The sequence below is a fragment of the Squalius cephalus genome, assembly GCF_949319135.1.
Source record: "Squalius cephalus genome assembly, chromosome: 17".
Lineage (NCBI taxonomy): Eukaryota > Metazoa > Chordata > Actinopteri > Cypriniformes > Leuciscidae > Squalius > Squalius cephalus.
Window position 1 is genome coordinate 4,629,267 of NC_137138.1, and position 25,846 is coordinate 4,655,112.

Below are 25,846 nucleotides of genomic sequence, written 5' to 3' on the forward strand. Positions count from 1 at the left end.
AAAAAAACTATTTTTTTTTTTAAACATACTGAAACAAAAAAAAAATATATATATATATAATAATAATAATAATAATAATAATAATAATAATAATTATATATATATATATATATATATATATATATATATATATATATATATATATATGTATTAGATGAAAACATTAAACTAACTGAAAATAAGAAAGGTTGCCTTGGCAACTAACTGAAATAAATTAATTCTAAAACTGAAATAAAATAAATAAATAAATAAATAAATAAATAAAACAATTATATAAAATATAAATAAAAACAAAAAACAAACATCTAAACAAAAATAAAAATAAAAATATATAAAAATAAAACCCAAATATAAACATAAATTTAAACAAAAACTAAAATAAAATAAATACAAAAAGTAAACTAAAAAAAAAAGTGTTAAATTAATTAAAAAAAATTCAATTTTAATTTAAAATAAAACTGAAAGCTGAAAAAACTAATTCAAAACATTAGTGAAAGCCAAAACTGAAATAAAAAAATAAATATAAAAAAACTAATAGAAATGATACCTTAAACAAATTAAGATGAAAGCCTGAAATATAAAAACTCAATTTAAAACACTAACAAATACTAATATAATATGCTACCAAATACACTGCATAGAACGCTCAAATATTGGGCTAAAAAGTGCGTATTGAAGTCATTGGAAGTCATTTCTTTCCATACTCGTACTGTCCTGAGTGTGGCAGTATCGCTGAGCTCACCTTCATCTCCCCCTCCTCCACCACCAGCTGCCAGTTAGCGTCTCCACCCACGTCCTGCAGAGAGTAGGTCATGTGATTCTTCACCATCTCCTCCACCTGCCCAACAAACCAGAACAAGAAGGTCAGAGGTCAAGCCCTCATTTAAGAGGATCTAGGTAAATCACACTAAAACTGAGCAGCAATCAGTCAACATGAAACTCCTTTCACAACCCACTTCACTTCTGTAATGTACGAGTGAAACAGTATTTCCCAATGAAACGCATCAGCAAGACTTCCTGAGGTCAAAGTTCACCCTCCAGAGCATCTCCACAGAACGCTTATGTGATGTTATGACTGTAAACTTTATTACAGGCATTAAATTGCTGGTTTTAGAAAGGCTGCATCAGATACAACAGCTATTTAAAATGTGAGTATCAAATATGAACCATCAGGATTTTGAGGAACATTTGTCCTTTTTTCGAACATCATTGTATTATATGTTTTGCCCTCTAATTAAAACAAAAGAGCTTTGATCATAAAACTAAACATTATATATGATCTCACTAAGACATATTATTGGTATAAGTATATACCAGTATAACTACAGTATAACTACTTAATTTATTTACATACAAACACACAAACATTTTATTTTACACAAAAGACCATGTGATTTAACAATAAAACCAGGAACATGAATTAAGAAAGCAAATCATTGCTTCATTTTGATGTCAAAAGACACTTAAAGATTATCATTAGCTATAATTTCAAAAAGCCAAACACACAAAGACAGAAGAAAATAGAGGTAACAAGACTATGTGGTTTTAATGTGTTGTTAACATAGTTGGCTGTTTTCAAAACTGCTTATGCTAAATAATCATTTATTTTCCTTACAATTGAGCACACTGATGAATCATGAGACATATTAAGACAATAAATCAACTATAAACTGTGTGTTTTTCCCCCCCAAATATATTTGTTTTACATTTTTAAAAAGCTACTATATTTGACACTTGCGTTACATTTACATTTGGCAGATGCTTTTAATCAAAGCAACATCATATTTGGTTAATGTGTCTCATCTCAGATTGCAATCAGCGGGGTTTCTGCCGTTTTTAGCCAGACAGCATTTTTTGGGCTGACTAAGCGGTTGACTAAGTTTTGATATCTTTTGATCTGTATACAGCGGGGGAAATAAGTATTGAACACGTCATCATTTTTCTCAGTAAATATATTTCCAAAGGTGCTATTGACATGAAATTTTCACCAGATGTTGGTAACAACCCAAGTAAACCATACATACAAAGAAACAAACAAAAATAAGTTCAGAAATTAAGTTATGTGTAATAATGTGAAATGACACAGGGAAAAAGTATTGAACACATGAAGAAAGGGAGGCGCAAAAAGGCATTGAAAGCCAAGACAACTGCTGAAAACTTACAGTAATTAAAAAGCAATCCAGCCCCGTCAGTGGAAATTAATAACAGCTGGTTCAGTCCCAAATGATGGCCTACAAAAAGGTCTCATTGCCAAGGTGTCACACAAGACACATCTCATGATGGGTAAAAGCAAAGAGCTGTCTCAAGACCTTCGCAACCTAATTGTTGCAACACATAATGATGGCATTGGTTATAGGCGCCATTCTAAGCTTCTGAATGTTCCAGTGAGCACTGTTGGGGCCATAATACAGAAGTGGAAAGACAATCATTTCACCATAAATTTGCCTCGACCAGTGCTCCTCGCAAGATTTCTGACAGAGGAGTGAAAAGAATAATCAGAAGAGTTGTCGAAGAGCCAAGGACCACTTGTGGAGAGCTTTAAAAAGACCCGCAGATAGCAGGTACTGTGTTCTCAAAGAAAACAGTAAGTAATGCACTCCACCTCCATGGCCTGTATGCATGCTCACCACGCAAGACTCCATTACTGAAGAAAAAGCATGTTGAAGCTCATTTAAAGTTTGCTGCACAACATTTGGAAAAGCCAGGGAAATACTGGGATAATTTAGTGTTGTCCAAGAGCCAACACCAAGGTGTATGGCGATTTAGGGTAATGTGCAGTGCCATTTCTCCTCCAAATATGGACTCTTCTGATTATTCTTTTCACTCCTCTGTCAGAAATCTTGCGAGGAGCACTGGTCGAGGCAAATTTATGGTGAAATGATTGTCTTTCCACTTCTGTATTATGGCCCCAACAGTGCTCACTGGACCATTCAGAAGCTTAGAATGGCGCCTATAACCAATGCCATCATTATGTGTTGCAACAATTAGGTTGCGAAGGTCTTGAGACAGCTCTTTGCTTTTACCCATCATGAGATGTGTCTTGTGTGACACCTTGGCAATGAGACCTTTTTGTAGGCCATCATTTGGGACTGAACCAGCTGTTATTAATTTCCACTGACAGGGGGCTGGATTGCTTTTTAATTACTGTAAGGTGTCAGCAGTTGTCTTGGCTTTCCATGCCTTTTTGCGCCTCCCTTTCTTCATGTGTTCAATACTTTTTCCCTGTGTCATTTCACATTATTACGCATAACTTAATTTCTGAACTTATTTTTGTTTGTTTGTTTCTTTGTATGGTTTACTTGGGTTGTTACCAACATCTGGTGAAAATTTCATGTCAATAGCACCTTTGGAAATATATTTACTGAGAAAAATGATGACGTGTTAAATACTTATTTCCCCCGCTGTATATGCCTGCAAACGCATCAGCAGTGTAACATCCAGTCAGCAGCACCGAATGAGTGTCGGATGAGTGTGCTAGAGGGCGCTGTTACCTCAGCACTGAATCGGTGCTCATAGAGTGAAGGAGTGAAGACTACAGCAGAAGATGAGGGAGAGGAAGGGCGAGAGGGGGGCTACACAGGTGAGGAAGAAGAGAGAAATGCAGCTTCATCAGGAGTGCAGAAAAAAAGGAAATGGACTGAGACAACAGGGGCACGGGAAGAGGTCTGCAGATGATCATGATGAGAAGACCATGAAGAGGAACAGACTCACCTTCTCAGCGAATCGGTGCGAGCCCACGGTGGAGTAGGCGTCTCCTGAAGGCACTGAATTGCTCCTCAGTATCCTGCTCTTCTCACACTGAGACTAGAAATACATACATGCGTTAATGATTAAAAACATGATGAACTTCCATAATGTGACGCACTTCGAAGTGAAACTGAATAATCAATGGAAAATGATTTAGGGCGGAACTTGATTGTTTCCATTAGGATTGAATCATGTATTTCTTTACAACTGAGCACACTGATGAATCATGAGACACATTGAGACTATACATCGACTATAAACTGTGTTTTTTTCCCCACCAATATATTTGTTTTACATTTTTAAAAAGCTATTATATTTTAAAATACTCAGGACACATTTTATTCAATATATACACTTCCATTCAAAAGTTTGGGATCAGTATTTTTTTTAAAGAAATTAATACTATTTATTTAGCAAGGAAATGTAAATCGGTCAAAAGTGACATTTATAAAGTTACAAAAGATTTCCATTTCAAATAAATGAAGATGATGCATGTGTGTCAGTATCAGTGTACTGGATCCGTGCATTACGTCAAGGGACAGCAGCCTAATATTACTGCGGTCTGAGTGTGTTTAATGTTAATCAAACAACAAAAGACAAGGAAATCACTCACTCATCTTAACCGAATAGCTTTTGTAACTTTAATAATGATTAATCTTTATTTAATTTATACAGTGAAGATTAAATGCAATGTTGTTTTACATTTGATTATTTGAATTTCTGTACCTGAAAACTGTTAGATACCTGAAAAAACTTGAAAAGCATTGTTTATTTTATTTGTATATTTGCTCTATTGTATTTATTTGTGCTGTTGCTTGTGGTTTAATTATTTGTTCTTATTTTTTTGTTTTTAACTGAGAGTAGTCCTTTTTCCCCTGAACATAGCACAGACCGAAACCACAAAACCGTGATAAAAAACGAAACCGTGAGTCATTTGAACCATCACACCCCTAATATATACACACACACACACACATATTCTGATTCTGTATCAGAGCTGTCTGTAATAACACACCTGCTCTTCTATTTTGTCTTGTCGGTCCAGAGCGGCCTCGACGGCATCAAAGAACTCGTCTTCATTGATCAGGCTGTTTGGACCCTCCTGATGGACAGAACAAGATGATTAATGCGATTAATACGATAATATGATTAAGATCTTAATGCGCTTTTCAGCTCTGCCTTCAGTTTGCAGGCATTAGCGCACGTACAGAAACCAAACCCACCTCGTAATCGGGCCCTCCGAAATGAGACTTCTTCTTCAGCTCACACAGAGCTGATTTATACGCCTCCTCCACCCTCCTCCTCTTCTCCATCTCCTGTAGAGAGCAAGAGACTTTAGCTGAGTAAACACTCTGCTGCCGTCATGTTTAATGTCTTGGCTTGAGCAGATCTTGTCTCGGTGTGATCTGGGCAGAGCGAGAGACTGTATAGGTGCAGGATTGTTGTGAAGCGCTCCATTGTTCTGACTGCATATGTCAGTATTGTGCTGAATGCTGCTGACTGCGACACATTCAGCTCAATCTCTGTAACACACGCTCGCCACGTTCACACCCAAACCCATTAAAACGGCTGGATTCACTCTTCTGCCAAGAGAAACAACAGCTCTCCATGTTTAGAAGCACACCATCACTAAAATGATGCTCAAACTCTCAGATATGATTTGGCTTCATGGAAATTACCAGCACTTGCAGAATTTGCAATAGCAGCAGTATAGAGATTTAACATGGTAGTAAATATTGGTTCACTATATAACTGCAGTAGTTAAAACAGGAGGGTGAAATGCAGGTCTGAAAATATGTTGCTGCATATTAATAAAATAAATAAAATAATAGAGTCCAGTCACATCAGTCACACAAAACTTTCTGATTGGCTCAAACTCTGACAGAGAACATCTTATATCAGATTATTCTAGATTGCACCAGTGTTATTTTAGAATTATTTATAGAGTATTTATTCATATTTTTATATAGTTTTTATCTTTTTATTTTCAGTTTTAGTAATTTTTTAGGTGCTTGTCATTTTTATTCGTTTTTTATATTTCTATATAGTTTTAATTCATTTTTATTTCAGTTAAATTACTAGTAATAATTTCAACATTTCATTCTAGTTAGTTGGAAGTTAGTTAAAGGAAACATTTATAATTTCAATTTTACACACTAGTCTGCACAAACTAGGCGATTATCTGCAGCAGTATTTGATGCAGTCATGGGTCATGTGACTTTATTTACTTGCATTTATTCAATGCCAATGGGTGGCATTATTTTGAAAACTTGTAAAAACAAAATACATTTGAAACTGCAAGAATGTGAACGGTCACACTGAAACTGAAGCTGACTATTGCTCTGGATGTTTATTTATTTATTATGAAGTATATATTATATAGTGTAAGTATATATTTAGCCGCTGAACTGACAGGGCTGATGTGCATTCATTTTGACGACAGTTCACACATACATTGCTCTGCACTATGATTTCACAGTGAGGAGAAGGTTTGGCTCTGTAATTCAGGGCTCAGGCAGTTGACAGATTGCTGTTGTGATTGTGACTCTGACAGATACAACATCCCTCTCCTGATTTTAGTAGCTCAAGGACGAGCTCCAGACGCGTCTCGTACCTTATCCAGCCTCTTCTGCCAGCTGTCCTCTCTCTTCACCATCAGGTCGATGCAGTGAGAAAGTGTGGCCAAGATCCCCGCCGTGGTCGCCTTGAACGTGATGGCCTCTCCTTTAAAATCTATCCCATTAATGCCTTTATGACTCAAACACTGGAACACTGATGGGGAGAGAGAACACATTCAGTTACACTCTTTAGAGATCAATCTTAAAGACATTATTTTACTAGACAGTGTTACAGTGTCCAAAGCAGGCACGATGTGATAAACATCAATCGAACTTGAGGTGCTGAAAGGCGCTACATACATATATATATACACATATACATACACACACACATATATATATATACATATATAATATACATACACACACACACACACACATACACAAAAGCATACATATATATTTGTCTTAAGTTGTATATTTTATATTAATATATTTTATACATACATAACGTATTATAATTTATTAATATAAAATAAATCAATTATTTAAGATGTATTTTTATACATACATAATGTATAATCTATTTATAGGCAGTGACATTGTTGCTTCACAATATATTTTTTTTTAATAAAGATTTGTCACATTTTAAAAGAAAATATTTGTCATGTTGTGCCTGGTTGGGACACGGTGCGAAACATCTGAAATTCTTTGTCATATTATTCAAGAACAGAAATAGTTTGATGACCACATACAATTTAGCCATATCGTTTTTCCACTAAAAAAACAAAAAAACAATGCAGAAATGCATAACTCAATGAAAACATCAACATCATGGAGAAATGCTGACTTTATGTTATAGATTACACACAAATCATTACAATAGGCTCAAATTACTGGATCACTGGAGTAAATTAAGTGGACAAACTGCTCAAGTTGTCAGTGCCGAGCGTGAAACCTGCTGAATTTTCACATACGCAGAAATCAGAATGTGCTCACACTCACGTTTCTCCTTGCTGCCGTTATTGTTATGCAGGAATTCTCCATCCGAGCGAGTGGTAGGAAAATCATCTTCATCATCCTCCACGACTGAGATGAGAAAACACACACACACACACACACACACACACACACACACACACACAGTCAGAGTGAACTCATTACCCTGTGGTTGGTGGTGCCCAGATCGGCCCATTCACACACTGAGAGTCTACTGTAGACACGCATACTGTAGTACAGGGGAAGGACTCGGACGAACAAAAGAGGCAGTTGATCATTTGTGTGAATCAACAGGCCCTTGTGCTGTAACAACAGATGCACCCAGAGAGAGCGAGAGGAACCGCACCAATGCAGAGGAATCTGGATGCTGCATCAGTCTGAATGAGTTTCAGCGCTATCTAAACATGCCTGTCAGCAGAATCACTCCACTCTGACTCGCACTCACGCTCCGTCTACTCACTCTTGTCCCTCTGGAGCTCGTCTCTGTGAACAGCATCGGCACAGCCGTCGAAGTACTTCTGGAGCGTGTCCACCTGCCTGCACAAGATGTCCCGAAACGTCTCCATCTCAGACAGCTTCTCCCGCAGACTGTGACCCTTCTGTGGGTCACACATGCAAACTTATTTGACTTCAGACTAGGGAGGTGTGGCATATATATCGGTCTATAGCAGTGGCATCGATCAATACTGGCCATTTCGCTTGTGTTCTTCTCACCTTAAAGGAGGAGGTGGAGGTGGCCGAGTATCCGCTGGTGGCTGATGTGAGGGAAAGCATGGATCCATGTCTCCTCAAACTGGACTCAGAACCATAACCAGATTCAGCCTAAACACAGACAGACAAAGATCATGTGATATTCAGAATTACTTCCACACTAAAGACTCTAGTCCATCTGACAACAGAGTGTGTGTGAAAGCCAGGTTCATCTGCAGCCTGGCACCATTTGCAGAATTTGATGACAACAAGCAGGACTATCGACCTAAAAGTGGAGCAGTGAATGCCTTGTGCTTATCACAGCAGAAGTTACACTATTGTTCACAAATTTTTTTTAAAAAGGAATTAATACTATTATTCAGCAAGGATGCATTACATTTATCAAAAGTGACAGTGAAGACATTTATAATGTTACAAGATTTCTATTTTAAATAAATGCTGTTCTTTTGAACTTTATATTCAAAGAGCAAAAGTATTAAACAGCATGACTGTTCGACATCGATAAGAAATGTTTCTTGAGCAGCAAATCATCGTATTAGACTGATTCCTGATCATGTGACACTGAAGACTGGAGTAATGATGCTGAAAATACAGCTTTGATCACAGGAATAAATTACATTTTAATATATATTGACATAGAAATTGTTCCAATTATTTTAAATGGTAATAATATTTCTGTATTTTATTGTCAAATAAATGCAGCCTTGATGAACTGAACTGAAAACTTATCAACCCCAAACTTTTGAACAGTAGAGTATATTTCATTTTTGACACCCTCTCCTAATAAGTCATCATATCAGTGTAGTTGTAAACAGCTGATGCTAATGCTCATGATGATACTCTGGCTTTGAAACGGTTCAAAACTTAATAAATACATAATCTGTGAGGAGGAGAGGTGGAATCACGCTCAATCCATATTTAGATCAAACACAAACTATAATAATACGAGATTTACTCTGACATTTACACAGCCAACCTCAAATATGACACTTTAAAAACAGCATAAACTGCGGTGTGTGTGTGTGTGTGTGTGTGTGGGTGTGGTTGACCTGAACAATTTCCACTTCATCTTCAGGGTTCGTTGCTCACACACAGACAGAAAGCTCAGAGAGTCACTTTCCATGAACTCAGAGCTCTCTTGTGGCTCATCTCATGAGTAGCAGCCTCTTAAAATAGTGTCTGAGTTTTTTTAGAAGCATAAACACACACAATGAGTCTCCCCATGAGGCTTTTGGGCAGAACATGACGGTACAAGCCCAGGTTATTGTATCTTTCCTCCAGATGAACTATTTTGACCTCTGTGCCATGTTAATAAACTCACCTAATCTGGTCAATCTGAAAGAGGGGATGATGAAATACGATCTGAAAATCTTTCACTTCCCCTCTGACGTTCCGCATACTGGAACCAAATTAAACAAATGAATCCGAGCTCTCTCTCACACACACACACACCTTTCCTGTAGATAAGAAATGCCAGTAAACACACACAACTTTACAGTCCCAACAACCTATTTTTAAATAAATGTACTCTCAGAGCAGATAAGAGTCAAAACACAGCCTTCAGTGAAAGTAGTACTGGTAGTATTTGAGTTTATTGCCATATCAGCATCACCGGCTACATGGCAGACACTTATTAAACATTTAACACCATAATATCATAAGTACAATATAATGAAAACAAACTTAGACAAAAAAAAAAAAGTACATGTACAACTTGAGTGCAATTCTATGAAAGATTATTTAAATGTACTTGTGCTAAAAAAAGAAAAAGAAAAAGAAAAGGAAAAAAATATGGATCCATAAACAAGTCCTTAAAAGTTTCAGCCTTCAGTGAGAGCGGATATCTCTTTTTTTCTGTTTTGGATTGCAACTATTACTATAAAGATTGCTCTCCAAAACATAGATTAATTCAACCAGTTTAATAATACTAGTACACTTTTATTCTATGCTACGGAGAATATACTCGTTTTCAAATCTAGTGTGTGAAACAATTAGTGATGCAGAATTTGTGATTGAATGATGGACACGTTGCATTATGGGATTCTGTATTCCTTGTCATGTGCTCTTGTTGTATACTGCACATTTTGGGTATGCATATGGAAAAACTCACATTTTGTCCACATTTTGTAGTATAAAAAGTACGCTACTACGCTATACACACTGTTTTAGTGAGGACTTTAACATTGTCCACCACTAGATGGCAACAGTGAGCTCAGTCTACGGTTGAGTGGGTTTAATCTGAGGTAACTATCGGGTAGAACTAGAGATAACCATTCAGTGTCTCAATCAAACACGGGCCAGTCCTGCATTCACTCCAGCCAACCAAACGCACTCTTACTGTGACTATGGCATTGATAATGCCTCCACTGACCAATCAGAGGTCAAGAAGAACACTGGCCGTGTCGGAGTTACACATCAATAGCCTCAGCGGCTGGTGCGCAGATGATAAACTTCAGGATGATAACAACCATTACCACTGTATCTCAGACCACACACACACACCAAATCAATAAACCTAATCAAGTGATTGCAAAAGACAGCAAGAGAAGGAATTGTAATCAGTGTCATGTTTAATTCAGAAGCAGTATCATTAAAATATATAGTGCGTGCGTGTGTGTGCAGTGTTATTTTAGTATAATATATTAAATATATTATAGTTTCAGTATAGTTAGTATACTTTTAAAGTCATTGAGAATGTGTGTTATCAAACTCTGCTGATGTTTTGAAGCCATGGACAAAAAAACATTGAGATAAGATTAAATCCAGCAGGTTTTGTAGATACTCATTTCCACTGGCTTTTTTGAGAGTGTGGTGTTGACACAGTGAGAGTGAAAGGCTTAACACAATACAGCTCTGATTAGATTTACAGATTACGCTCACAATCGACAACAACAGGCAGATCTGCACAGCACCACCCATACGGGTCTGTGTCACACCCTCCATGTAACTCAAGCCACAGATTTGTTATTAAAGGTGCAAATAGACTATGTTATGCTCTTGCTATTTCTGCAGACAGGTTTTTTTTGAAAGATAATTTAATAGTAATTGCACTCACAAAAGTGCAATTAGCTCATGAAACATAGCATATACATGTACATAAATTTTCCAGGACTGTGGATTATATAGCAAGTATACAGAATCAGAAATGATCTAGTGCTTTTGCAGTGTGCAATATGGAATAATATATCCCACAATGCAATGTGGTCCACTTAATATTCTTTTTCTTTTTTACATCTCCTTCTTAACCTGTCGAAGTCTAATCAAACAATGAGATATTACACTTAAATATAAATATGCATAAAACAATAAGCTAAAAATACTTTCATTAAATCAAGTTTTGTGGCCAGGTAGTACATATGTGTTAGAATAACACAGAATAATAGTTATACTTATTTAAAATGAAGTGAAATTGACAACAAATAATGATGACTCATCCTGCACTACACAGATTTTTGTCCAATCAAATGCTCTGTAGAAAATCAACTGCAACCAACAAGCACACAGCAAATCACTGTTGTGACAACTAATTCCTATAGGCTGTTTTTCTTAAAGAATGTATCCCACCCAAACTCCCTGTTTATAAAACAAATATGTACACATAGGAAATAAAAATCCACTTGTCAAGGGATTTATTGGGTTCTGAATTAAAAACACGAATTACTGAGCTGATAAGCAGGCTATTCCTGCTATGGTAATGAGAAATGATAGATAGGGGGAAAGTGTCCTTGGGAAGAATTTTAGCAGTGATTCAGAAGGAATGCCTCTTCCAAGAAGAGCCGTGTGTGTGAGTCACTATCAGAGAGGGGTCATCCTCAAGGCAAGAGAAGGATGAATGGACGGGGAAGTGCGTGTGTGTGTGTGTGTGTGTGTGTGTGTGTGTGTGTGTGTGTGTGTGTGTGTGTGTGTGTGTGTGTGTGTGTGTGTGTGTGTGTGTGTGTGTGTGTGTGTGTGTGTGTGTGTGTGTGTGTGTGTGTGTGTGTGTGTGTGTGTGACCCTCCTCCTCCGGCAGCAGAAATCAGAAGCACGTGTGGATCAGGGTGTGGCCTCAAGATATGAACACTTGTGCAAACTCAGCAGACTTTGAAATACACTAGGGCTGGGAATCTCTAGGCTCCTCACGACTGGATTACGATTCAGAGGCCGATTATCGATGTTTTTCTATACAGATTTTCTTTCTTACTGTGTGACTACTTGGTACTTTTAAAGCAAAGTATTTGTAATGATCCATAATTAATTTACTTCCAATATATTTTATTAAATGGAACAAATGGAAGTGATTTGGCAATACATTTTGCGATAGAGTTTGTAATTCGCTTTGCCTAATCCGAGTTGGGTGGAAGCTTTTAAGCTCGTCCTGGTTTCCACGTCAGCGCGGTTTGATATGACATGGTTTATAACAGATTTCTGCACTGAATTTGAGCATCTCACTGCGATGTTATTAATTTTGCAGTGAATTCAAACGCATTCTCACTGGATCTCCCAGCGCTGTGTAATAACAGTGTCGCGTGATTGAGATCGGCCCACGATTAAACCTCTTCTGAGATCAAACGGTCCAGGCAATCATTTAGTTTGCCGTTACATGTTTCTCGTATGTAACAGAAGTTGCAGCTCTTATCAATTAGACAACATGGTGGTCGCACCAGTGTAACCTCTTGTCGCTGATTTGGTTGCAGTCTGAAGCCCTACTTGCATAAAGTGTGGCTCTTGTCCAAGTCCTTTTTCTCTTCAACTTCATAGAAGCCAAAGTTACGCTAGATTTGAACGCAGAGGGTGCCGGTCGGATTTCTCGCTCAACCATAGTGTGTCACAGATGTGCACAGATGCACCTTTTGCGTTCCGTCAGGGCTGGACTGGGACAAAAATAAATAAATAAATATATATATATTCAGCCCTGGCATTTTGGCCCAGACTGGCCCACTACATATGATCATAAACACCAGCCATCTTTGCACGCCCTTGAATATGTATCCCAACTCCTATTCCTCAAAATCACTAATGCCATGTAATGAGTGAGTAGGAACGAGTGAGAGTTAACATGAAATAACAAAAAAAAAATTGTCATTTATTAAAACAATTGAACTATACTCCACAGTGCTGAATCCTAAAACAAGCTATAAGCTGCACTGGAATAACAATACCAGTGTTTCTCAGGATTTTTCGTAAAACTGTGGTGGGTCGACCTCGGGCCTTCTAGGGGGGTTAGGGAGCAATTGCCGATGTACATGTTTTATGGGCCGTTACGACAAAAATATTTAAAAAAATATATATAAGTATAAGATGTATCGGCCCAAAAAGCACGTCGGCCCACCGGGAAAGTGCCCGGTCAGCCAGATGGCCAGTCCACCCCTGGACTCCGTCAACATTACGTTATCAATTAACATTTTTAAAAAATCTATTTTTGACATTTGTGATTCGATTCAGAATCGTCCGCATCGCGATGCATCTAAGAATCAATTTTCCCCCACCCCTACAACACACACACACACACACACACACACACATGCACAAACTAGAGCTGGAACATATATCTCAAACAAAAAATGTTTTATTTTTATTAATTTTGAAATAATATTTATGTATTTATAAATAGTTATTAATTCATTATTTCATTTTATTTTATATTTAAAATGAATGAAAATAAATAAATAAAGCAATTAATTAAATATAATAAATTTTACGTTTTTATATATTTATAATCATGCAATTCATCTTTGAACTATTCATACATATTTATTTGTTACTTACTATAAAATTATCTTAAAATATTTTATTCATGAATTACTTTTAATTATATATACATATACACACAATCATATTTATTATATATATTATTATATTTTCATTCTGTAATCTCTCTCTCTCTCTCTCTCTGTCTATACACACACGTCACAATAACACCCTTCCTCTCATCTCATTTCTGAAGTGTTTCGTCGCTCAGTAGATCCATGACGTCTTTCTCACCGTTCCTTTCATCTGGCTCTGATTGTTTTTGTTTTTCTCGCTTCTTGAGTGACAGATTTCTGTCAGTACCTGCAGTGCCCACATCCTCTCTCTCACTATAGAGTATTTTACTACAGCTGTGCGTGTTCACTCATGCATGTTAGTACTGGTCTGCGGCATTTTTGTGTTGGTATGCTTTATGAGGAAGAGTGTAAAATATCATACATAGCTTTTATATAAATATTTTTCATTTGCATTACTGTAGGGTTGTGTATTTGAGACCTAAACCGACTTCCTCATGTGCGTGAGTGTGTGTGTGTGTGTGTGTGTGTGTGTGTGTGTGTGTGTGTGTGTTAGTCACTTCAGTGCTCTGCCCCTCAGATAATGTAAACAGACTGAATCATATTCATAATCTCACACAGTCAATCTCTTCTCTCTGATTTCTCAATGAACTATTATTCACTTCTGTGACTCAGCAAGAGGCCTGTGGATGGGCAACTGACCCAGTCTGAGCTTACTATTACAGTAATGGGTGAAAGAAACAGTAATGTCCGATCTACCCAACAAAATATGTCAAATAAAAAATAAAAAAGCAGTGGTTGCTTGTCAGTCAGATGTTGGTCAGATTGCTGCTTCCGGGGTTTCAGACAAACCAGACTTAATACTGACAGTCAATAGTCTGGCTGCATGAGAAAGAGCTTGCTGGGTAAAGACAGGCGTGTTAGGGGAACTCACCCTGTGAAGCTCGATGGAATCGATCCACTGGTTGCGATGTTCTGGATCCTGAGCCCGGAGATACCACACGCTATCATTGACACTGATGTCCAAACGGCACTCGTCAAACTCGTGAGGCTACAGAGAAAGGGAGGGAGAATACTTATTAGATTGATATGCATGACCTGATTATTACTAATACCATTACTAATGATATTGATATTTCTATTCTGTAAACAAGGTGCTTTTTGGTAATGGAGGGATCCAAATACTCAATCTGTTGTTGATGAGGATTAGACAGAACCACCATAGCCAAAAAGCAGAAAAAAAGAGAGCCTTGACCCACAGAGCCAGCTGGGAAATGTGAGATATTTCCCTCTGAAAAAAAAACTAACAGCATCCATGTCTGCTGTGTGAGTGTGTGTGTGTGTGTGTGTGTGTGTGTTTGGTATTATTGCCAGATGTTGATCTCCGCAGACCTCACACTGCTCTATGAAATCCAGATGAGGAGTCAAACACTCCTCTCCTTCAGTCTGATATACTGCACTCCACCAGCCCCGTTTCTTTTCACTTCCCTTTATTATTCATTCCTTGACTCCCTCTATCCAACAACATTTACAAATTACAATTTTGTTTTGACTATATATATTTGGAACACTTTAGAGTTTATTTTCTATGTGTTTACTGGTTGGGGGTGTAAATAAATAAATGTTCTTTCTCATCTGAATTCGTTGAATTCGTGTTTTCCTCCGCTTTACTATTTACCACTGTTTACATTGTACTTCCTGATGATATATTTAGTGACAAAATAAATGTTATATTCCCTAAATATCCTTAGAGAAATTAAAACATATTGGGACGTAACAAGGGCTTTTGCACGATATATATACACAAAATTAATCGGAATATCGCAAATGTACATATCACGATATGCATATCGCAACGGCTTGCGATAACTGCATGATTTTAATACTCAAAGTTTTAGGTCATCGCAGACAGCAGATAGTAAGGTGGACACATAAGAGTTACATGCCCCGTAAAATGCTTAATGTTATTCAACGCAATAAGCGAAGTACTCATGCCGTTGAGTACGTGCACTAAAACAAATGCCCGTTTTGGTGAATATTGACGTGGAGTAAACAGTTGAGAATGAAAGAAAACAGGCATGTAACAATATACTGGATCCGTGCAGCTCTTAAAGTGACAGCAGCCTAATAAACCTCTGCGTGCTTAATGTCAATCAAACAATAAAAGACACTCACTGCTCTTGACTCAACAACTTCTGTAGCTTTAATAAGAATCAGTATAAATTTAATTCATCGTGAAGACTAAGCAGTGTTTTATTTTTACACTTGATTATTCAATTTCTGTTGTTAAACCTTTACTCTGTTTAAACTCTACACTGATGTTAAAATGACACTTAATGTTAATGTAATGCTACAGTAAAACACTGCTGTTCACTTTCAGAAGTTGTAGGGATGCTTTCTTCTCACAAAAAGTAGGTTGCATTTTGGTTATATCATGTTCAGTTTTTAAATATAATTTCAATTTATTTTACACACTTAAAGCATTGTGGTATCGAACATTGCATTATTTAACGAGTTATCGCACATCACATTTTTCTTCAATATTCTAATTTAAAAAGGGAATGACCTGAAGTGTGAGAGTCATGTGACTGATTCAGACCAAGAAATCACGAGTTAAATTCAGGCCATTTTGAGAATTGGTGATTCAAAAGAATGAATCTGACATAATCACTTTAGGGAAATTACAGTGTGTGTTTGTTGTTGCATGCAACCATCGATGACAAAGCTATAAAAAAGATGTTTTTTCATTTAATGTCTTTATTTTGATTTAACTCTCAGAAAATGTTGTCTGACACAATCCTCACATGAGTAATAATCAATGTCACAACAAAGCTATATATATCAGACTACATCAATAGAGAAAAACTGCAAACAATATGACAGACACCTGGTCTTCTGGGTGAAGCGTGAGGAGCTCATTCAAAGCCTGACACTGATCACAATATGAAGAGGCATGACAGGAGACACGAGGACGGAGAGGCTGTTTTAATGAGACTGCATGTGCTTCAAGAGAGAGAATAATCGCTCACATCTGAGCAAGGACACTTATCACACCACAGAACAAAACCACAACAACACACAAAACACAGAGCAAGAGGCCTGGAAGTACTAAACACTGACACATGACTCAATCTTTACCTAGAAACACAGTATCTTTCCACAACAAATCCCAAATTCAAAGGAGACAGTGAGATGAAAAACTGAGTAACTTGCTTGCTTAGCACTGTGTTCCTCAAAATCATATATTTTTGTTCAATAATATTTTTTCTTTAATATTTTGTATTTTGAGGGAATACATTTTTGCAATAATTTTTCCCCCATTAAAAACAATAACATTTTTACAATTATTTTTCAATCAATGCAGTATTTCATGTTAAAATAGAGACAAGGCCTTTAAAATCCAATTTTTAAAGACAGATTAGTACTATCTGGCACTAAAACATGTGTAATGCCATGGTGTATAAAGAGGCTTGTAAATAGATGTCCCTAGTTGTTTTTAGACATAATAAACGGAAAAGGGAATTCGGAAAAAATGGATTTCCTCGGGCCCTAATTTAAGGCATCATAGACTATTCATAACACAGTAACGTAATGCTGCCTTATAAGATGCACTTGCAGAGAAGGCAATCCCAGAATGCACTTCAAGAAGCTCAGTCTCGATTGCTCTTAGTGGGTCGGATCTGTTGTGCATTTACAATGTCAAGGTTTGAAAAATGGCTGTTCTGATGTTGAAAATGTCACTTTAGATTTAAGAGTGCTTATATTTATGCATATAACCCAGAAGCAACAGACTGACATGGGAACATTCAAGTGCCTGCATGGGAAAAGCTTTGAGGAGGATTCTGGGAATGGAAAATTGAGACACGGTGGGTAATGCAAGAGACCCGAAGAGGGTCACAGGCAGCGGGTACTGAGAAAAGACACTAAAATAAACACAAGGGTCATCACTATGGGACTGACCTAACCAGGGAGACACCATTAATTGCACGGCAATGTGCACAAACACAAACACACATATCACAACACTGACACGCAGATGTTAAACAGAACTGGCATCTGTTTATTCATGCGTTTCCATCTCAGGTAGCGCTGCATTGTGGGTAAACATGCAGTGCAGTGCTTTGGTAGACATGTAAAACAATGTTAACACACATCTTTAATCGTCTGGTAACACTTTACATTTACCTACATTAGTTAACATGAGCTAGCAATACAATATGACCAGAGCTAACATGAACTAACATTGAACCATTGTACTCATTAAAGGGATAGTTCACCCAAAAATGAAAATTGTCACACTACTACTATGGAACCACCATTCTTCAAAATATCTTCTTTTGTGTTCAACAAAAACTCATACAGGTTTGGAACAACTTGAGAGTGAGTAAATGATGACAACATTTTCAATTTTGGGTGAACTATCCCTTAAAGTAATACTGAGTTCAGACTATATCGATTGTTACAAAGTGAATAATTGGAAATCTTCCATAGCACACGTGAGCTGAACTTCAAACACTCTTGTTGGACACACTCATTCTCTCTCCAAAGATAGGCTTCCTAGCACACACACACACACACAGGCCTATTTGTGCAAAGTCAGGAGAGAGACAGTGTGAGAGCCTGTGAAATTTACAGCACTGTGTCAAAAACCAAATGAAATGTCTCATATAGAGTATCCCAGTAATAGGACAATAATCAACATGTCGTGTGTGGCAACATAAGAATGATGCACTATGTGTCCAGAGAGTAAAACCCAATATACAAACACAGCTGTATGGCTTTCGTACAGCTATAGTAATGATTTATCCTAATACACAGATGGATCCAAACTAAATCCTACATCTAAAATCCGTCCAAAAAACTGATTAATTCATAATTATATACAAGCCAGACACATCTGTGAATCATAGTCCATTATAAGCATTTGCATAATCAACTAGCTGATCGCAATCATTTAAGGTGGAATTTGAACTTTTACTGGAGTATGTTTATTTACATTTAATAATAAATTTGAATTGTTGTACAAAGCAAATGGACTAAAAAGCTCTGTTGCCTGATTAAATGCATTTTATAGGCCGTCGACAACAGTTTTACAACATATTTAATGTGCCACAGTGCAAACGTTAAAGCATCACAACGTGCCTGGACTATTTTTGCGTTTATTTAATAATGGTCTGCCGGTGGTTCTTGGGAGTTTTAAAATGTAAAAAACCCTGATTTTAGTTTCAATTTAGTTTCAAAGCCAAACATAATGGCACCAGTGATGAACAGTAACAGCCACATTACTTTAGCCTGATAAAAAGCTCTAATCAAACTCATCATCTGCAGCTCAACCCAATGTTCAGTGCATTAATGAAGGCTTTGAGGTGTATTAACCAAAAAGACAATTAAATTACTATTTCGCAATAATCTGTACGTCAATGAATAACCAAAATAATAATAATAATAATCATGTTAATGATAGCCACAGTTCAAGGTCTACATTTAAAGAACAGAGGTGAGGTGTGTCAAATCACTAAAGACCGTGATGATAATGTGTCCAGGGTGTAAAATAAACATATTGTGTACAAGTCCACACTTTCCTCAGAGGGTAAGTAGTATGGAAACTTGGTATCAGTCGAGTGAATGTGATTAACCAGCAGATATGGACATCAGGAGCTGGTTAAAGATGGGCACTAGGGCTCTCGTGGCCCTCGCATACTGCTTTCTCTAATGCCTGGTTCAGATTACATGATTTTAGCCCGATTTTGGCACGATCCGTTTGACGTAGGGTGTCGTGGGGATTCGTAAACGGCAACGGGCGTCGGGACGCAAGATTCGATCGTTTCATCTCGTATAGCGTGTCATGGTGGGCGATAACCGACGTCGCGTCTGCGATGCTTCACACGACATCATGATAAAAAGAAGTTGTTTAATTATTTTTCCGGTCCTCCACGACGGGTTGCGTCAAGAGAGAGTGAGTGAGTGAGTGAGTGAGTGAGTGTGTGTGTGTGTGTAGGAAGGTTTCTTCAAGCGTCTCAGAGACGTTCCCGCAGTTCTTCTGGATTTAGTCTGTCTCAGTTTCTTCTGTTTCTTCATGTAATCACAGACGGACTCGATGATGGTGAGATCAGATCATCCCGGCTGTTGTCAGACTCCTTGTGCATACACAAATCTCACTGGATTATTACAATTAATGGCAAAAAGAACGTTTGGAAATGTAAACTGATATTTCCTACTGACACACAAGCAAAAGATATAAATAACTGACTTAAAACCTTTTTTGGGGACATTTTTGGGGTGGGGACATTAACATGCCTAAGACTTTTGCACAGTACTGTATATAAATGATTAAAAACAAAAAACAATAAAAATAGCATTTCTCTAGGGAAATGTAATATCGCAAGAAATATTCTTATCGCAATTCTCAACAACAATATTGCATATCGCATATTTTCCCAGTATCGTGCAGCCCTACTGTTTACTGAGCATTTCAGTCTTGGATCTGGCTTTGGGAAATCAGAAACACAGGAAGGTGGGACTTCAGCTTGAATCCAAGAGGAAAAGACAAAGGAAACACAGGCCATGCGGAGCGACAGCTTAGGACACAGGATGCAAAGGAAGGGAGCCAGGTCACATGACGAACTAACCTGCTATTATCGATAGGTTAAAGTGTGCCTAGATGTGACTACAGAGTCCCGGTCAGAGAAAACATTGGAGGAAGGAAGTGAGAGATGAGCAGAGGGACTTTCTGACTTGACCTTGGTCATCAAACAGGATTTCATCAGCAGGGAGCGAACTTCCCGTTTCAGACAACAGGACCATTGCACATCTCTCTCGTTGTCTCTTTTCCTTTTATTTCAGATCTATACCTTTTTTTTTTTTTTTTTTTCACTAGACTTTAAAAATATCACAGATCATTCCCTCCTACGTCCCAGTGTCTCCACGCTGCCATCACCTCCTCCTCATTTTGCCATCGGTTTTCTTTACAGGACGTTTCAGGGTTCGCAGACTGTTTGATCCGTAATGGAGGCCGTTTGACACCTTCACACACAGATTCACTCAAACCCATTTTCACAAGAGCCCTCTGAAAGCCTGAGGCGCTCAATGGCTGCAGCAGAAATGGGAAAATCGAACTTTCCAGCAGCTCTGCAGTGATTTAAAGGGACAAAACACAACAAAAACGTCTCCAGTCGATCCTCACACTCACGATAAATGTGTCCTTCACCAACCATACTAAACTAATCTGTTTATGGGATGTCATTAGAGATAGCTGGCACAAAAATAAACATTTTAAACACCCAGTTTATAAAGCATTAAAGGTTTCATTACATGTAAAACTAAAAACGTTATATATTTCAATACCGTTATGAAGAACTGCATATCTTAATAGTGTAAAGGCCAAGTATGCTAACCCTTTCTCAGAATTTGTCCTAAAAAATGTCCAAGTTAGTGCACACACATTAGGAGTAGTGAGTAGTTAACACACACACTTTTGCTGTGGCGCCCTGGGAGCGATTGGTTAGGTGCTTTGCTCAAGGGAACCTGAGCCATTTCCTTATTTTTTTAAAAATGTTCCTTCATTTATATAGCGCTTTTTAACAATACGAATTGTTTCAAAGCAGCTTTACAGTGAAAATAGGAAATTACAGTAATAGAGATGGCTTTACAGCAGCTCTAGGATAAAGTTATTGTCCAGCTAAAGTTAGTTTTCAAACCTTCGGGTTTCCAGTCTAACCATTAAGCCACTACTGCCTTCCCTTATGAAGCTATACAACACCATTGAGCGGCTAAAAATGTACCATAATTTAAAGAGGTGAAAAAGTTGTGCCACTAGCATCACTAAGTGGAATCGTAAAAATAATGACTGTTTTCAAACCAGTTTCCCAGCTGACACAGAAACCGGTGCTGGTCAAGCCGAGGAGAGGAAAACAGGTCCCGTCATGTGTTTCAGACATGAAGAGCTTGTGTTGTCTGAGGAAATGCAAGCAAGAATGCTTTGTGTGATACTCATTTGTGGTTTTTGAGCCCAAACCAGCTCACGGCTCAGCCATGACCTCAGACGGTGACTCGAACCCAGAGTTTACCATGTGACAGAAGGTGAGGACATGCACACAATGGCTGTGAGAATGAGAACAAGCCGCTTGATAGCACTCCCTTGGGTTTAGCACAGAACACTAATCGAAAATGCAAATGCAAACACACAGACAGAGACACACACACACACAAAGTCATTGACATTTTAAAATGCACTTGACTCCCTCTCTCTCTTTGGCAGCTGTAACTACAAAAACCGTTGCCTTTATAAAATATTTAGCTAAGCAGGTCAATACAAGTGAGTGAGTGTGTGTATAGGTGTGTGTGTGTGTGTACATATGTTGGGCATGACTACCAAGTGATGATATATTTATAAACTTTAAGAATTAGCCTACTTTACAAAAAGCAGCAGGTGTGCAAATACGACTTTGTGAATAAGTATATATTTTTAGCACATGTCAGAAATGATGCATACATGCATGGATAGTTTTAGAAAGAACAGCCGATTCAATTTCTCTGAAAGAAGTCATGAAGACATTAAAGGGGTCATGAACTGGCTTTTTTCATTTTTTTATATTGTTGTCTGAGGTCAACTTATGACGTTCGCTTGGTTTTTACATTCAAAACCATCAAAATGAATAAATAATAGGCTTTTTTCTACCCTGGTTTTGAGCCTAGCTCCAGAAACGCTCGGCTTTTATGGGCGTGCCGCATTGAAGACTTGGAGGTAAACTCCCACTGCTATGATTGGATAACAGTTTTGCATATTATAATGAGTTTCATGTAATGCGTGAATCGGTGGGCGGGGCTAAACAGGCAGTGCTGAAGTAGGCGTTGATCTTCTGCGGAGACGGGGTTTGATACCCTTTGAGGTCATAGATCGTTCGCTGTGCCTGGTGTCAGTAAAAGCTTTTATTGGACTAACAAGGAAGTTTTCAGTTTTGAAACATACAGGATATTCTTATATGACGACATCTTATATGTCAAAAGCTCGAGGAAAATTTTATTTCTCAGTTCATCACCCCTTTAAAACAGAAATGCTGTGTCATATCTGAACTCAGTTTGCAATGAAAGCATCGTACAACTGCGATGTTCTGCCATAGCAAAAAGTACCAATGCTGCCGTTTTATTTCACCAGAGAACAGCTTCATTTAATGTCTGAGAGGCTTTTACACACCGTTTATTGAGCCTGCTGACCACTGCCAACATCAGCGTTAGTAAAAGATGCACCTCGTCTCAGTGCTGCAGTGAACAGTTGAACACCTGACTCCTCTTCTGTTACTGAATACACATGAAGTCGATGTTTTATCATGACACATGGGCTAACTTTGACTAAGCATCCTTTATAAGAATCTAGTTATAACTGCACCGTTGAATGAAACTACTGTGTCCATTTGGTGAGACGTTTCTGTGTAAATAATTTACAATAAAAAGGTGGCATGCAAATGTTGTGAAGATCATCATTTTCCCATTTTGTGGCGCCAGAGCAGTTCAGCACACGAGCGCTCGGCTGCATGCGAATCGAGTCGGCTGTGTTTACAGAGGACTGAAGGGTCGGTCACTCATCTGGGAGCAGTTTTGATCAGGTTCTCTTGTGGTTTAGGTTTGGATAAATGAAACCAGTTCTGGACTGGAATAAATGAAAGAGTAATCAGAGCAATATTCAGCCCAAAACCACATGAATTATCTATAAAAAAAAAATACGCACAGGACCTTCAGTGTTTGGACACCAAAGAAAGCGTACACACACACATGACAGGAAGACCTCAGTTTGATCTCTAATAATACAAGCTAAAAGAAACAAAAACCATCAGGTCAAAATGACAGAGTAACTTGATACACACTGTCCACATTCAAATTGCCTTCACAAGGTTTCTGTTTTTCTCCCTTTTGTCTCATCATTCTTTCTCTTTTCCTTCTCTATACTCATCCAACAACCTTCCAGGGCTCAATATTAAGGTTTTTTTTTCTGATGTAAATATTATATTGCAATTGTACAGTAAAATAATAACAATAGTGTTCTATTAGTATTAAACAAAATAAGAAATATATTGTATTTTCTTTTTATAATAGCCACAATACAATCCTAATAATTATTGTTATTTTATTGAATTGTAAAAAAAAAAAAAGGGTCTATGAAAACTCAAGTAAAACTAGATTTTTTAAAAAACACATTTTAATTTCAACACTAGGAAAGAATTGCTGTAGGATTTACAGCAATTATTTACTTTGTAATTCTTTGTGAAATTTACTAGCAATTTCTGAGCGAACATTGTTTCAAAGAAATGGCCAGTAACGCACTGAATTAAACATGACATTTTTAAGTAGAAAGAATTAAATAATATTCTCTTGTAAAATATACTCCAATAATCTCCGTTTTATTTACAACTTCAAAAAACTATTTTATTACAGTGAAGCTTTTCCTAAATCGTCCAGCCCTAAAGGGATTCTCACATCAACGTAAACGGTTTTATATATCTATATGTCTATGCAGAAGCACTCCCCAACAAAACGCCCCCACTCACTTTAGAAATGAATAATAATTCTTTAAAAATATAGCTATTCAAGTCATCTGGTGAAAACTCCTATATTTTATTTTTAGATCGCAGAAAAACAAAATATTCCAATTTAATTTTTTCCCCAATAACGTGTAGACCTATTTTTAATTCTGGCCCACAAATGTTACGTTTGCAAGAAATAAAAGCACATGAAGATGATCAAGAAATGGCCTTCCCTCTACAGCTTCTCTCTTCTTTCTCCTGTAAACTGAGCTCTGTTAAGTGCTCTGCCTGTCCTGACATGCGCTGAACGCTGCACTGGATCCCATGGTGACGTTTGCAGTGACCCGCCCTGGACCAGAATAACCTGTACCTGTGTGTACCTGTCCCTGATACACCGACACACAGCGAGAGCTTTCCCTCTGCTCCTGTCAGATCATGACATAGTCCAGGTCCAGCACAGCTCAAAAAAAAAATGCATATTTATGGGCCACGCTTTAACAGAGATTAGCAAGAGAGAGACAGAGAAAAAAAAAAAAAAAATAATTCCAGCTCACGTGAGGCTAAACCTTGGCAGGCGAAAGCACATAGTTCAAGTTCAATGCACTGTGAGCGCTGAAAGCTGTGTGCTGTGGTCGCTTTATTGATGGTTTTTTTCTTGTGCTGAATACGGCTGTTGATAACAGATCCAGCTCAAAACACCATGAACTGAAATGCAGAAAAAACTTTGTGGGATGAGTTGCACATTAGATTTAATCCTTTAAAATCACTAATCCTATGAAGAGCACCACTGACAATGTGAAAAAGAGCATGTTGGATTGGTTAAGTGATGTTGACAGACCGATTAAATCAGACCGAGTGTCTGTGAAATTGTTTCTGTCATCACACTGATTGATCCTTCACAATCCGTCTCCATCTCTCGAGGTCTGAAATTCGTTAATCTAATCAAGTCCGATTCAACAGCCGGAGTGTCTCAAAAAAAGCATAATTAACACTGTTTCCAGCTAATATGCTGATCGGAGCGCTGAAGCAGCGAGACCCAGTTTTACAGGGACACACAATGAGGCGTTCTGGGTTTGAATCAGATCTTCATGAGGACGGTATAATCCTGTTGTGTCTGCAAGGGTTAAGCCTGTCTGAATTTGGGGTGGTCCTGTGGTCTTAGACACTTAAAACCGTGGTGTGTGACCTGTTTAAGTATGTGTGAGTCATGTGAGGACAGTGTAATAGCAGGCAGGAAGAGAGCGCGGTGACACAATAACCTGTTTTTTGTGAGGATTTATTAGGGCAGATTTGTTGCCATGTGCACGCTGAATAAATCTGAATAAAGCTGCTTCGTATTCTAGAACGGCATTCAGAGGGAAACAGATTTACTGAGGAAGAGAAATTGACCTTATTCAGCACAGGTATGAAAGAGAGGCTGTGAGGGATTAACTTGCCGTGTTTTCAGTGGCATCCGCTGTATAAAGCTCCTAGATAATCGATCATTTTTAACAGCTCATATTGTCGGGAGTTTTTTTTTTTTTGTCTACTGAAATTTATTGGAAAGATATTTTTGCAGTGTTTCATTAGCAGA

At 37.7% G+C, this 25,846-nt stretch overlaps 1 protein-coding gene across 2 annotated transcripts in view; it reads right to left on the reverse strand.

Moving 5' to 3' along the window:
* Positions 1-25,846, reverse strand: part of cert1b (ceramide transporter 1b) — a 35,683-nt gene that overhangs the window by 4,061 nt on the left and 5,776 nt on the right. Inside the window, exons 3-12 of one of the 2 annotated variants that reach the window (XM_079847591.1) lie at positions 14,691-14,807; positions 8,019-8,126; positions 7,765-7,903; positions 7,311-7,394; positions 6,362-6,519; positions 4,971-5,063; positions 4,763-4,849; positions 3,712-3,804; positions 3,492-3,572; positions 743-838 (exon numbers count right to left, since the gene is read on the reverse strand). In XM_079847591.1, coding sequence (XP_079703717.1) covers positions 743-838; positions 3,492-3,572; positions 3,712-3,804; positions 4,763-4,849; positions 4,971-5,063; positions 6,362-6,519; positions 7,311-7,394; positions 7,765-7,903; positions 8,019-8,126; positions 14,691-14,807 — 1,056 coding nt within the window. The remainder of the gene's footprint in view (positions 1-742; positions 839-3,491; positions 3,573-3,711; positions 3,805-4,762; positions 4,850-4,970; positions 5,064-6,361; positions 6,520-7,310; positions 7,395-7,764; positions 7,904-8,018; positions 8,127-14,690; positions 14,808-25,846) is intronic. The other variant, XM_079847592.1, reaches the window with a different exon arrangement.